The sequence below is a fragment of the Leucopleurus acutus genome (genome assembly GCF_964270905.1).
Source record: "Leucopleurus acutus genome assembly, chromosome: 16".
Lineage (NCBI taxonomy): Eukaryota > Metazoa > Chordata > Mammalia > Artiodactyla > Delphinidae > Leucopleurus > Leucopleurus acutus.
This window is the reverse complement of record NC_139158.1, coordinates 72267245-72279940: the sequence shown is the minus strand read 5'-3', so window position 1 is coordinate 72279940 and position 12696 is coordinate 72267245. Positions and strand designations below refer to the sequence as shown.

The 12696-nt window shown below is 50.8% G+C and overlaps 1 protein-coding gene across 2 annotated transcripts in view; it reads left to right on the top strand.

Moving 5' to 3' along the window:
- The window catches only part of RIMS4 (regulating synaptic membrane exocytosis 4), a gene marked incomplete at both ends in the record, with an annotated part of 61456 nt that overhangs the window by 35967 nt on the left and 12793 nt on the right, over window positions 1-12696 (top strand). The window contains one exon of one of the 2 annotated variants that reach the window (XM_082856680.1): window positions 4810-4948. In XM_082856680.1, the coding sequence (XP_082712806.1) occupies window positions 4810-4948 (139 nt within the window). Of the gene's footprint in view, window positions 1-4806; window positions 4949-12696 lie in introns of both variants that reach the window. The other variant, XM_082856679.1, reaches the window with a different exon arrangement.

The window sequence follows — 12696 nt, the reverse complement described above, 5'->3', positions numbered from 1 at the left end:
TCAGAAAGGGGCCCCTTCCATGCCTGCACTGTTGTGCAGCTGATCTTTTTATCACCACACTTCCTGGAGGGAATGGTATTTTCACTGTGATGCTGGAACCCACCTGTGCAGCTTTTTTTGAACCTTGACTTCCTTAGGATGCCAGCTAAGCCAGGTGTCTTAGGTCAAGTTTCCCCAAAAGGGCCCAGAGATGAGATTCGTGTGCAGGTGACGTACAAAGGAAGTGCTTCCCAAGGAGGCTGGGCACCCAGGAAACAAGCAGGGATGTGCTGTTGGGCAGATCCCACAGAGGGCGGCTTCAGCCCCTCCTGCAGGCTTCCTCGTGAGCCTGGGTTATGCCCCAGAGTTGTTCTGACCTGAGGCAAAGGACCCGAGGGTTCATTCTCTTGTTCCATTTAGGCTTTGACTGAGGGGCTTGGGGGCCACAAATTCCCAGGCACTTCTGCCTCTGCCTGTGTGGGGACAAAGTGGGCTCAGTAGCCCAAAGGAAGATCTAAAAACAGACCCCCAAAAAGTTGGCTTGTTGTGGCTTTCAGAAGCCAGTGTGGTGGGACCTCATGAAAGTGGGAAGAAGGGAGATGCGTGGGGATGTGGGCGGAGCGTCAACCTTGTCCAGTGCAGTGGGTCCCACCAGGACCTATTTCTGGGCTCCCATGGACCGGAAGCAGGGTCTCCCATCCATGTATGTATGGTCAGTGGAGACCAGCACTTGGGAGTGTGTTTAACATCTTCAGGAGGGCTCCCCACCAGACATGAAGGCACTCAGTAAATGCTTGTTGAGTAAGCAGAAGGGCCGTACTCTGGGGTTGGAAGCTGAGATAAGGCCCTTGTGCATGGTCACGAGCCACTATTGGAGACTGGTGTAGTCAGTCCTGCGGTTGGGCATATGGTGGCCAGAGGCTGTTCTCTGAAGGAGTGTGTTTATTGAAGGGAGTGGGGAAGGAAGTGAAGCCTTGCACAGGCTTGCAGGAGGGGTGGAAGGAGCCAGAAGATGGAGAGGTGGTAGATTCAAGGCCCAGAGAGGACAAATGGTGGGAGGAGGTCCCAGTGACGGTGGGAGAAGGTGGGATGGGGAGGACAGAGGGCAGATCAGGCTGGGCCGGGTCAAGGATCGCTCCTTCCTCTCAGAGAGGGAGGGAGGGTCAAGGGGCAGGTGGAAAGGTCTTAGGATGGTGAAAGTTGGAAGCAAGAAAGAGTAAGTCCAAGAGACATCTTTTCAGCCAAGTGGGAGAAAGGCCACTTGTTAGGATGGATGGGATTATGAGATGGGGAGTGGGAAAGCATTGGGACAGTCACTCTGGGGACATCACTGAGTCAGCAAGAGATGACAAAATGAAGAATTGGACCATGACCGAGTCAGCAAGAGATGACAAAAGGAAGGGTTGGATGGACAAGGTTAGGTGGTGGCACTGTGTGGTATGGTTGGGTACAACAGTGGTCTCCAGATTGGGGACTCTCGAGGTGGGGAAGGTGGCATGTCACGGTGCCACCTGACTTGCCCAAGGCCCCACAGCTACGGCTGCAGAGCTGGGACTCTGCCTGGGCCACCTGATTGCAAAGCCAGGCTTACCTGCGTGCTGAGCTAGGGCTGTTCTGAGCCCCACGGCGGGTGCTGGATGTGAAATGCTTTGGGGCTGTCGAGTGCTACACAGACGTGAACCATACTTCTCCAAACCTCCCCCTGCCCAGACCCCTTAGGGACTGAGTTGTTTGTCATGCTTTGGTCCGCCCTCTTCCTGGAGAAATGTGTCAGACCTTGCTGAGTGAGGATGAGCCAGTGTGGGGCTCCAGAACAGGGCTCAGTGGGGAAGTGAAGATCCCAGGCAAGGTATCTGCAGCCTGCCTACAGGGTAACTGGGTTGTGGGTCTGTGTCCCCACTGTAAGAAGGGGGTTGTCCTTGGAGGTGACTGTGCTTTGTGTGTGTGTGTGTGTGTGTGTGTGTGTGTGTGTGTGTGTTGGAGGGATGTCTCTCTGTGCCTGTGAGTCTGTGTTTCTGAGTGAGCATGTGTGTGTCTCTGAGTCTTTCTGTGCCTCTGACCCTGCTATACACAGAGAAACAGAAATGTTGGGAGGGGGACTTCAGATACAAAGTAGGGTAAGAACGAAGTGTGGAATGACGGGAAACAGACACAGGGACACACACATTTCCCCACGTGTTCAGAAATAACCCAGGGTGACACACACATATACACACACATACACGCGCGCTGTGTCAATTTCTCTGTGTGCGTTCTTGAGTGGGTTGGTGTACACTTCTTACGGCCACGTGTCTGCATGTGGCTGGCACATGCCCAGACACACATGCCCATTTAGCCTCAGAAACACAGAATGACAGCTGTGTGGAGACCCATGGCAACACACAAATATAGACACTTAGACATACATTAACATACTGTGTCTTCACATTTTCCTGTGTGTGTGTGTGTGTGTGTGATTTTCTGAGTATGTGGACATCTGTGTCTGAATTACGCAGATATATGTAGGAGAGAAACATGTGGGCACACACTCTGAGAAGCACACACAGAGCACCTGTACCTCTGCATGTGTGTGCACGTGTCTGTCTGTCTGCCGGCAAGTCAGGGAGGAAGGGGACACCGTCGTTGAGTTGGGAGGAGGGAAGCCAGGAGAAGACCAGTAGGAGGTGTCCTGGCCTCGCCCTGTTTCCTGGCACACAGGCCCCGCCCCCCATCTTCTTGCTGAGTAGGATCGCGGGGTTCGGGTGGCACTGCTGTCCCCTGATGGGTCAGTCAGTGAGCTCTGGTGAAGGCCCTGGGGTCTGTCAGCTCATCCCGGACTCTGTGGGGAGATGGGGAAGGTCCCACTAAGGATCTGCCTCCACCTCTAGCAAACCCACAGCCCCTCCAGGGCGGTGGGAGACGGAGACCTTGCCGTGATCTCAAGGATGTGGAGCACAGAGCCAAGAGGCCACCCCAGGGTCAAACGGTGCCCCGCGTCCCCAGCCCCGCCTTCCGGCTCTATGCGCAGGCCAGTCCCTTACCCTCGCGCCTTAATCCCACGTGCTAGGTGTGAAAGCTGGGAGAGCAGGAGCCGCGGCTTCCTGGGCGGCTGTGGATTAAGACCAGTCTCAGGGCAGACACCCATTCATCCAGCAGTTAGTAATTAAGCACCTACAATGGCTGGACTGTGTTCTCAGCCCTGGGGCTTCAACACGCCACACAATGAAATGCATTGTCCTCACGGAGTTTACCTTCTGCGTGGAGGAAGCTAGTCAATAGACCAGTAGTGCTGAACATGTCAGGGGTGGTAAGTGTCAGGAAGAAAGCCAAAGCAGGGCGCTGGGTGGAGAAGGGCCTGGGGTGGGAGGGGCCAGGAGATGATAAAGGAGAGCTTGGATAAGATAACGTCTGATCACAGAGTGGAAGTGGAAGCGAAGGTGTGAGCTGCTGACGGGAGAGGGAATAGAAGGGCAGAGGGCCGTCCTCATAATAACCCTGCTCTCCCATTTTACAGTCGAGGAAGTGGAGGCACAGGGAGACTAGTAATTTGCCCAAGGTCTCACAGCCAGTAGAAAGAGATCCGGGATTTAAACCTGGGCAGGGTGCCAGTGGTCTAAATCGGTGGTCCTCAATCAGGGGTGATTTTTGCCCCCCCTCCCATCCAGAGGATATTTGGCAGTGTCTGGAGACTTTTTTTTTTTTTTTAATTTCAGTACGCGGGCCTCTCACTGTTGCAGCCTCTCCCGTTGCGGAGCACAGGCTCCGGACGCGCAGGCTCAGCGGCCATGGCTCACGGGCCCAGCCGCTCCGCAGCATGTGGGATCTTCCCGGACCGGGGCACAAACCCGTGTCCCCTGCATCGGCAGGGGGACTCTCAACCACTGCGCCACCAGCGAAGCCCTGGAGACATTTTTGACTGCCATGACTGAACTGGAGGGAGGGTGCTACTAGCATCTAGTGGGTAGAGGCCAGGGATACTGTTGGACCTTGTACAGTGCACAGGACAGTGCCTGACAGCTAAGCAATAATGCATCCACATGGCCAGTTGTGCTGAGGTGGAGAAACCCTGGTCTAAGTCCATGAAAAGCACTTTCATGGACAGAGAGTATGACACATAGTAGGTGCTCGGTAACTAGGAGCTGAAGAGGAGGAGGGAGATGATCTGGAGAAGGTTGCAGGGAAGAAGTGAATTCAAGAAACAGTACATGTTGGACGGACCTAGAGAATGTTATACTTAAGTAAGTCAGACAGAAAGACAAATACTATATGATATCACTTATACGTGGAATCTAGAAATAATACAAATGAATCTACATACAAAACAGAAGCAGATTCACAGACATAGACTTATGGTTACCAAATTGGAGAGGGAGGGAGGGAGGGACAAATCAGGAGGATAGGATTAACAGATAGATACAAGCTACAGTACATAAAATAGATAAGCAACAAAGATTTACTGTAGAGCACAGGGAATTGTATTCAGTATCTTGTAACAATCTATAGTGGAATATAATCTGAAAAAAAATAACTGAATCACTTTGCTGTACACCTGAAACTAACCCAGTATTTTAAATCAATTATACTTCAATTAAAAAAAAAAGTACATGTAAATGAATCTGCCAGCTAAGAGAACTCATGTGATTTCTGTTTGTTGGGTGGGTGTAAAGGGCAGGGAGGGTGGGTGCAGGTGAGGCTGGTGGTGGGAGGAGGTTGAGGGACTGGGGATGGGGATGGTAGAGGCCGAAGCTGGGCCGCCACCAGCCTTTGAAACACTAACCAGAGGACTGGTCTCTCTGTCCCCTGCCACCCCATGTCTCTCCCCCCATCTCTCTTGGCCACTCTGCCCAGAAGGGGACAGCCGGAGGTTGAAGGGGGCCATCCAGAGGAGCACGGAGACGGGCCTGGCGGTGGAGATGCCCAGCAGGACGCTGCGCCAGGCCAGCCACGAGTCCATCGAGGACAGCATGAACAGCTACGGCTCTGAGGGCAAGTGAGTGTGGGGCCCGCGGTTGTCTTGGGCGTGGGGTGGGGCGGGAGGGACAGAGCAGCACCCTCCAGGATCCCTGGGTCAGCCTCAGGCTGGGAGGGGTGCTAACTCAGGGCTCCTGGGTCATCCTCATCCTCAGAAGGAGGTGGTGAAGCAAGGATGCTCTGAGGGAGTGCGATGGAGCATGGACTCTGGTACCCAACTGTCTAGATCTCAGTCCTGGCTCCACCGCTTACTGGCTGTGTGATCCTGGGCAAGTCACCTCTCTGTGCCTCAGTTTCCTCGTCTGTAAAACGGGGACAGTACTACCAGCCTCATAGGGGGTGTTATGAGGATTAGATGGGTTAATATTTATAAAGCACACGGCACAGTGGCTGGCAAAGCAGTGTCAGTAAATGAAGAAGGGGGTTGGAAGGGGTCTTGTTAGGATCGTTGTTATTTCCTCTTTACTCTCTTAGTTCCTGAAATCCCAATTGGTTTTTAAAAATGTGTACTACTGCTTGATGAGGAGTTTCACACACATCAAGTCATAAAACATTAGGTCCAACTGGCTCCTTGCCTGTGTTTCTCTCCCCCAGCTGTACATCAGAATCGCTGGGAACTTGCTACAAATACAGATCTCAGGGCCCCAAGTCCAAGCTGCTGAATCACACTCGTTGACAGTGGAGCCTGGGAATTCCATTTTTAAAAGGCTCCCTGGGAGAAGACCAGTCTAGGCTGGGGTTCTCATGGTTGGAACAGTCATGGACCCCTCTGAGAATTTTGGGAAAGCTTTGAGCCTGCTTTCCCCTGGTAAATATACCCATACGCACCCGAACACAAACAAACACTCATTTTTTTTTTAATTTTTAAAATTTCATTTACTTATTTTTTTGGCTGCATCAGGTCTTAGTTGTGGCACACGGAGCTTCGTTGTGGCGTGCGGGGCCTTTTGCTGCTGCACGTGAGCTCTGTAGTTTGCGGCACGTGGGCTCTCTAGTTGAGGTGCTCGGGCTCAGTAGTTGTGGTGCGCGGGTTTAGTTCCCCTGAGGCATGTGGGATCTTAGTTCCCTGACCAGTGATCAAACCTGCATCTCCCGCATAGGAAGGCGGATTCTCAACCACTGGGCCACCAGGGAAGCACCCACAGACACGCATTCTCACACACACAGTCGTACAGACACACTTGGTGTAACTGTAGTGGGTTCCTACATTCTCCTAAACCCCATCCCTGGCAAGGAAACTTTGATCCAAAGTGACTTCTTAATTGTACAGATGACCAGGGCACTCAGAGAGGTTGTGGGGCTTGGCCTGGATCACACAGCACGTTAATAGGTCTGGAACCCAGGAGTCCCGACTCTCAGCCGGGGCTGGTACCACAGCACCCCATCGCTTCATTGTCTCAGCCGTCCTTGGCCAAGGAGGACAGGGGTATCACCATCCTTGTCAAGCACAAGAGGAGACTGGGGCTTGGAAAAGTTAAGTGCCCTGCTGTCCAGTATGATAGACCCTGGACGAATATGGCTATTTAAATGTAAATGAATTAAGGTTAAATATTCTTTTCCTCTGTTGCATTCGCCATATTTCAAGTGCTCAGTAGCAGCATGTGTCCAGCACCAACTGTATCGGACTGTGCAGACGTCGGCCATTTCCGTCGTCATAGGAAGTTCCATTGGACAGTCCTGGCTGAGTGGCTTGTCCAAGGCCAGACACCCAGCCAGGCCGCTGGGAGGTGGGACTGGGGCTCAGCTGCCACCTTCTGCTCCCGTCCTGTTTCTGGCCCTGCCTCGCAGCTAGGGGCTCTGCCGCCTGAAAGCCTTCTCCCCCTCAGCCCCTCCTAAATGGGGCGTCTCCAGTCTCTGAATGGCCTCGCCTTGGCAGATTCTGCCGGCCCACCCACCTCCTAGGGAGACTTTCCAGAAGGTGAGAAGAGAAGGAGGACAGGCGGGAGGGAGAGGGAGAGAAGGAGGACGCAGAAGAAGGGAACAAATGTTTTCTTTAACCTAAGAAACTTGGCAAGGCAGCAAAACTTGGAGGAGGATATTCTAGGCATCTGGGTAGCAGTAGGTCCCTGCTGAGTTTCAGGGGGTCAGGAGATCTGGGTACTAGTCCTGGCTTGGCCACTGACCCCCTGAATGGCCTTGGGCATGTCTGTAGTCCTCTAAGCTTTAGGGAGGCGGATAAACATCTCGTCTGTTGGCCTCGCAGACAGGTCAGAAGACCAGGTCACGGGGGCAGCAACATGGTGCAGTGAACAACAGCAGGGGGTCAAACCCATATTCCCATTTTACAGAAGAGGAGCCGAAGGCTCGGAGAGACCACATGACCTGTCCGAGGGGAGCAGCATAGGAGGGTGTCGTGGAGAAGAAATGAGATGATGCCTGCACATGACAGGTGCTTAGGAGGTGCCTCCTGTTGTCATTTGCTGTCATGTGATTTAAGGGACCATGTGATTTAAGGGACATATTACAGATGTGTTCAAAGCCAGGACGCTAGAGTCGGACAACCCTGGTTTTAGCCTCATTTCTGCTTCTTAAGAGCTGTGTAGCTTTACGGAAGTTACTTTACCTCTCTGGTCCCAGTTTCTTCATCTATAGAAAGGGGTCCATAATAGTACAGACCACTAATAGAGTAGTTGTGAGGATTCAATGAGTTAGTATATGTAAAACACTTAGAACAGTGGCTGGCACATAGCAAGCATTATTATTATTAGCTGTTGTTATTGTTGTTTGTTATTCAGCCACTGTAAGTTGAGTATTTTGCTCCTTGTGGCCAGTTGCATCCTAGTAGATAGAGTGAGCCACCCCCATTATAATTGTGTCTAGAATGTGCTTAGCACAGGATAAGCATGGGATAAATTTTGGCTGTGATGATTATGGTTATTAAAAGGTTTGCGGTGGGTGTCTTGAGACAGTTGAGGAAGGATCAGGTGGTTTGGAGGGCGATTTGTCCAGGAGACGGGAGAGTCTTGCCCTCTCAAGAGGGGCTGAGTCTTGGTGGAGCCCAACCAGGTGCTACCCCCTTCCTCCAACACCTGGGTGAGGAAAGGAAGTCGAAGGGACAGGTGGGGACATTGAGCTGTGGTCAGCCTCCTCTTTGTTCTGGAGGTATTTTGGGCACTGGCAGGACCCAGATGCCAGGCTCTGAAACAGGAGGTGGTGTGACTATCCTCCCCCTGGGCTCCTGCCAGCCCAGCTGAGGCTTATAGGGAGCCGGCATGTTTGAGGAGCCCCTGCCAGCCTGCAGCCCCTGGTGCTGCCGGGTGTGTTTATTCCTGCAAGTGGGCACAGGGGTTTTCATTTGGCACCTACAGTGGATTTTCATTTAGTACCTACAGTGTGCCAGACAATTGGGCCGGGCATCTCAGAGACCCTGCCTTCCACTGACCACGCAACTAGCAGTGTGGTGAGAGATGCAAAGGGCAGGCACAGAGAACTTTGGAAATGCTGCATGCAGCCAGGTCTCAGGGCTGGGGAACAAGGGCTCCCTACAAGGGTTGGGCCATTCTGCCATTGACAGTGCTTGGGCTCCAGGCTACACGATACCAGTTACAGTGGCTTTAGCCCTTCCTATTCAAAGTGTGGTCCACGGCCCAGCAGCATCCCCCGGAAGCTTGTTAGAAATGCAGCATCTCTTGGGACTTCCCTGACAGTCCAGTGGTTAAGAATCCACCCTTCCACTGCAGGGGGCACAGGTTCGATCCCTGGTCAGGGAGCTAAGACCCTGCATGCCACGTGGCATGGCCAATAAAAAGAATAAAAAGAAATGCATCATCTCAGGTTTCTTTTTTTTTTCTTTTGCTATTTAGCAAGGTAGTATTTTTATTTATTTATTTTTAAACAAGTTTCAAAAGATTTTTTTTTTAATTGGGATATAGTTGTTTTACAGTGTTGTGTTAGTTTCTACTGTACAGCGAAGCGGAGTTCCCTGTGCTGTACAGCAGGTTCTTACTAGTTATCTATTTTATACACATTAGTATATATATATATATATATATATATATATATATATATATATATATATATATCCCAATCTCCCAATTCATCCCCCGCCCCACTTTCCCCTCTTGGTGTCCATATGTTTGTTCCCTACATCTGTGTCTCTATTTCTACCTTGAAAACAGGTTCATCTGTACTATTTTTCTAGATTCCTCATATATGCCTTAATATACGATATTTATTTTTCTCTTTCTGACTTACTTCACTCCTTATGACAGTCTCTAGGTCCATCCATGTCACTACAAATGACCCAATTTTGTTCCTTTTTATGGCTGAGTAATGTTGCATTGTATACATGTACCACATCTTCTTTATCCAGTTGTCTTTCAATGGGCATTTAGGTTGCTTCCATGACCTTGCTATTGTAAATAGTGCTGCAGTGAACATGGGGGTGCATGTGTCTTTTTGAATTATGGTTTTCTCAGGGTATATGCCCAGTAGTGGGATGGCTGGGTGGTATGGTAGTTCTATTTTTAGTTTTTTAAGGAACCTCCGTACTGTTCTCCATAGTGGCTATATCAATTTACATTCCCACCAACAGTGCAAGAGGGTTCCCTTTTCTCCACACCCTCTCCAGCATTTATGGTTTGTAGATTTTCTGATGATGCCCATGCTAACCGGTGTGATGTGATACCTCATTGAAGTTTTGATTTGCATTTCTCTAATAATTAGTGATGTTGAGCATCTTTTCATGTGCCTCTTGGCCATCTGTGTTTCTTTTTTTGAGAAATGTCTATTTAGGTCTTCCACCCATTTTTTGATTGGGTTGTTTGTTTTTTTGATATTGAGCTGCATGAGCTGTTTATATATTTTGGAGATTAATCCTTTGTCCATTGATTCGTTTGCAAATGTTTTCTCCCATTCTGAGGGTTGTCTTTTTGTCTTGTTTATGGTTTCCTTTGCCGTGCAAAAGCTTTTAAGTTTCATTAGGTCCCATTTGTTTATTTTTGTTTTTATTTCCATTACTCTAGGAGGTGGGTCATAAAAGATCTTGCTGTGATTTATGTTGAAGAGTGTTTTTCCTATGTTTTCCTCTAAGAGTTTTATAGTGTCCAGTCTTACATTTAGGTCTCTAATCCATTTTGAGTTTATGTTTGTGTATGGTGTTAGGGAGTGTTCTAATTTCATTCTTTTACATGTAGCTGTCCAGTTTCCCACCATCACTTATTGAAGAGACTGTCTTTTCTCCATTGTATATCCATGCCTCCTTTGTCCTAGATTAGTTGACCACAGGTGCGTGGGTTTACCTCTGGGCTTTCTATCCTGTTCCATTGATCTATATTTCTGTTTTTGTGCCAGTACCATGTAGCCTTGATTATTGTAGCTTTGTAGTATAGTCTGAGGTCAGGGAGCCTGATTCCTCCAACTCTGTTTTCTTTTTTTCCAAGATTGCTTTGGCTTCATCTCAGGCTTCTAACAAGATCCCCAGGTGGTTTGTGGGTTAAGGTTGAGAAGCTCTGGCTTAATGGTAGTAATGTTCTAGAGCTAACACTATACAGAGCACTTGCTACGTGTGGGCACTGCGCTAAGCGTTTTACACGTATTGACTCATTTAATTCTCCCAATAACCTGATAACCCTGGAACTGTTAATATCCTCATGTTACAGACGAGGAAATGAAAGCCAAAAGAGGTTAATTAATTTGCCCAAGGTCACACAGCCAGTAAGTGACTTCAATTTTGGGGATTCAAATCTAGCATTTGAAGTCTGCCCTTACCCATTCTACTCGACTCTTTCCCTCCTTTAATGGCTGCGTCTGTCAAGATTTCTGGAGGTGGATGCTTCCAGGATGGTTTGGTGGCTCAACGAGTCTGTCTTTCCCCTCCGCAGGCCTCAGCATGGTGGACCGATCCTGGTTTATCCCCTGGCACTGGGGAAGGGTTTTCTCTTCCAGTGCCCCTTTCTGCCTGATTGAAAATTTGGTTCTGTATGTTAAGGATGGAAGGGAACAGTTATGGATTGGGCAACCATCCAAGCTCCCACTCCCACCCCCGCCCCAAGCAGGCCCGTCTCCCCTAGATAAAGGGCAAGGATTCAAGCCCCCTGAGAACGGACCATGAGAACAGTACCTCCCCAGACCCCTCATCAATCCTGAGATACTCCCTGGTGACCATCTGTTTCAGTTTGGGTTCCCCAGAACCAGACCCAAGACATGGATTTGAGTGCAAGCAGTTTACTTGGAAGGTGATTCTGGAAAACCATGGTGGGGGGGCCCATGAGAGAGATAGGGCAGGGGAGGCATCCAGCAACATGTGTGTTGAGAAGCCAGCTGCCACTGTGGGCATCCGGAGCTTAATCCTGATGGGGACTCTAGGAGTCAGTGTGGAACAGGTGCCTGAGTCATTTCCTGGGAGGCCAGGGAGCTGGAGTATTTATACTCCCACTCTCATCGGTTACTGGTTGATGGATGTTCACGTTTAACTCTCCTGCCCTTCCTGTGGCAGTGAGGGCTCTGGAGACCAGAGAAATTTCTTGGGGGCCAGAGAACCATAGCCAGAGGAATGAGGGTGCCAACAGTTAGAAGTCACTGAGCACTGACATGGTGAGGGTCAGGGCACATGGGGGACAGCAGCAGCGTCTGCTGTGCTTTCTGAGTGCACAGCGCCACCATCTCCCAGCTGCCCGAACCAGACGACTCTCGCAGACACCTCCTGCTCTTTCGCGCTCCGTATCCAGTCCATGATTGGGCTCTACTATTTCACTCCTAATCGTCTTTGACTCCATCCACTCCCCTCCCCTCCCCCAGCCAGGAGGCCACTCATCACTCTTGCCGGGATACCTGCAAGTCTCCTTTTTGGTCTAAACTGCACAGTCTGTCACTCAGCACTTACTTCCTCTGGATTCTGCCAGCTTCCCCCAGTCCGCAGCTGTGTGCCCCCTGCTCCACCACTGAACCTCTACACTTCCCTCCGTCTCACCTCCAGATCTTTGCATACATTGCTCCCTCTACCTGGCACTCCCTTTCCTACCCCTGCTCCCTCTTTGCTCTCTGACTCATTCTTCCTCCAGATCTCAGCTAAGAACATAAGCTATATCTCGTGTGCCAACTTCAGCTAATCGATAGTAGCTCCCTGGAGCTCTGTGTTGAGGAGGATTCTGAAGTGCGGTCCGGGCTTGGCAGGAGTGTTGAGGTTGATTGGCAATGTCTGTCCTGGGAGTGGGCAGGGGAAGTGGAACGGCACAGGTCTGCCATTCCTCTGGCTGCATTGGCAGCTTCCACAGCCTATTCTTCCCCCACCATAGCACCCAGCAGTCTGTCTTACTTCTCACGTGTGTGTCTTGTCTGTCCTACTAGACACTGAGTGTGGTGCCTGCTCAGCACAGGGCCTGGCCCACAGGAGATGCCCCACAAATTTGGATGAGTAATAGGTGGAGACTACGTACAGAAGTACATACACACACTTGCCTCTCCTTCCCGCCCCTCCCCAGCCTCCTTCATCACAGACCCAGGGTCTCAGCATCCTCCCCATAAACCCGAAGCCATCCAGGCTGGCTGCTGGCGCCCCTCCTCCTCCTTCCCTCTGCCCCTTGTCGTCCTGTGGTGTCTGGGTCATCAGCATCCTGCTCCCCGGGTGTCTGGGTCACGGTGCCCACAGCTCTGGAGAGCAGAGTGTGAGCCGATGGCAGGGCCACTGCACCCAGCCTCAGGGTGGCTTCCTGTCAAGGCTGTTTCAGTCATCAACGAAGGCCCAGGAGGATGGGTGGGTGGTCAGAGCCCCCTTTCCCTTTCCCACCTCTGCTACTTAGCAGTCATCGTGCCTGAAGGACAAGCAGG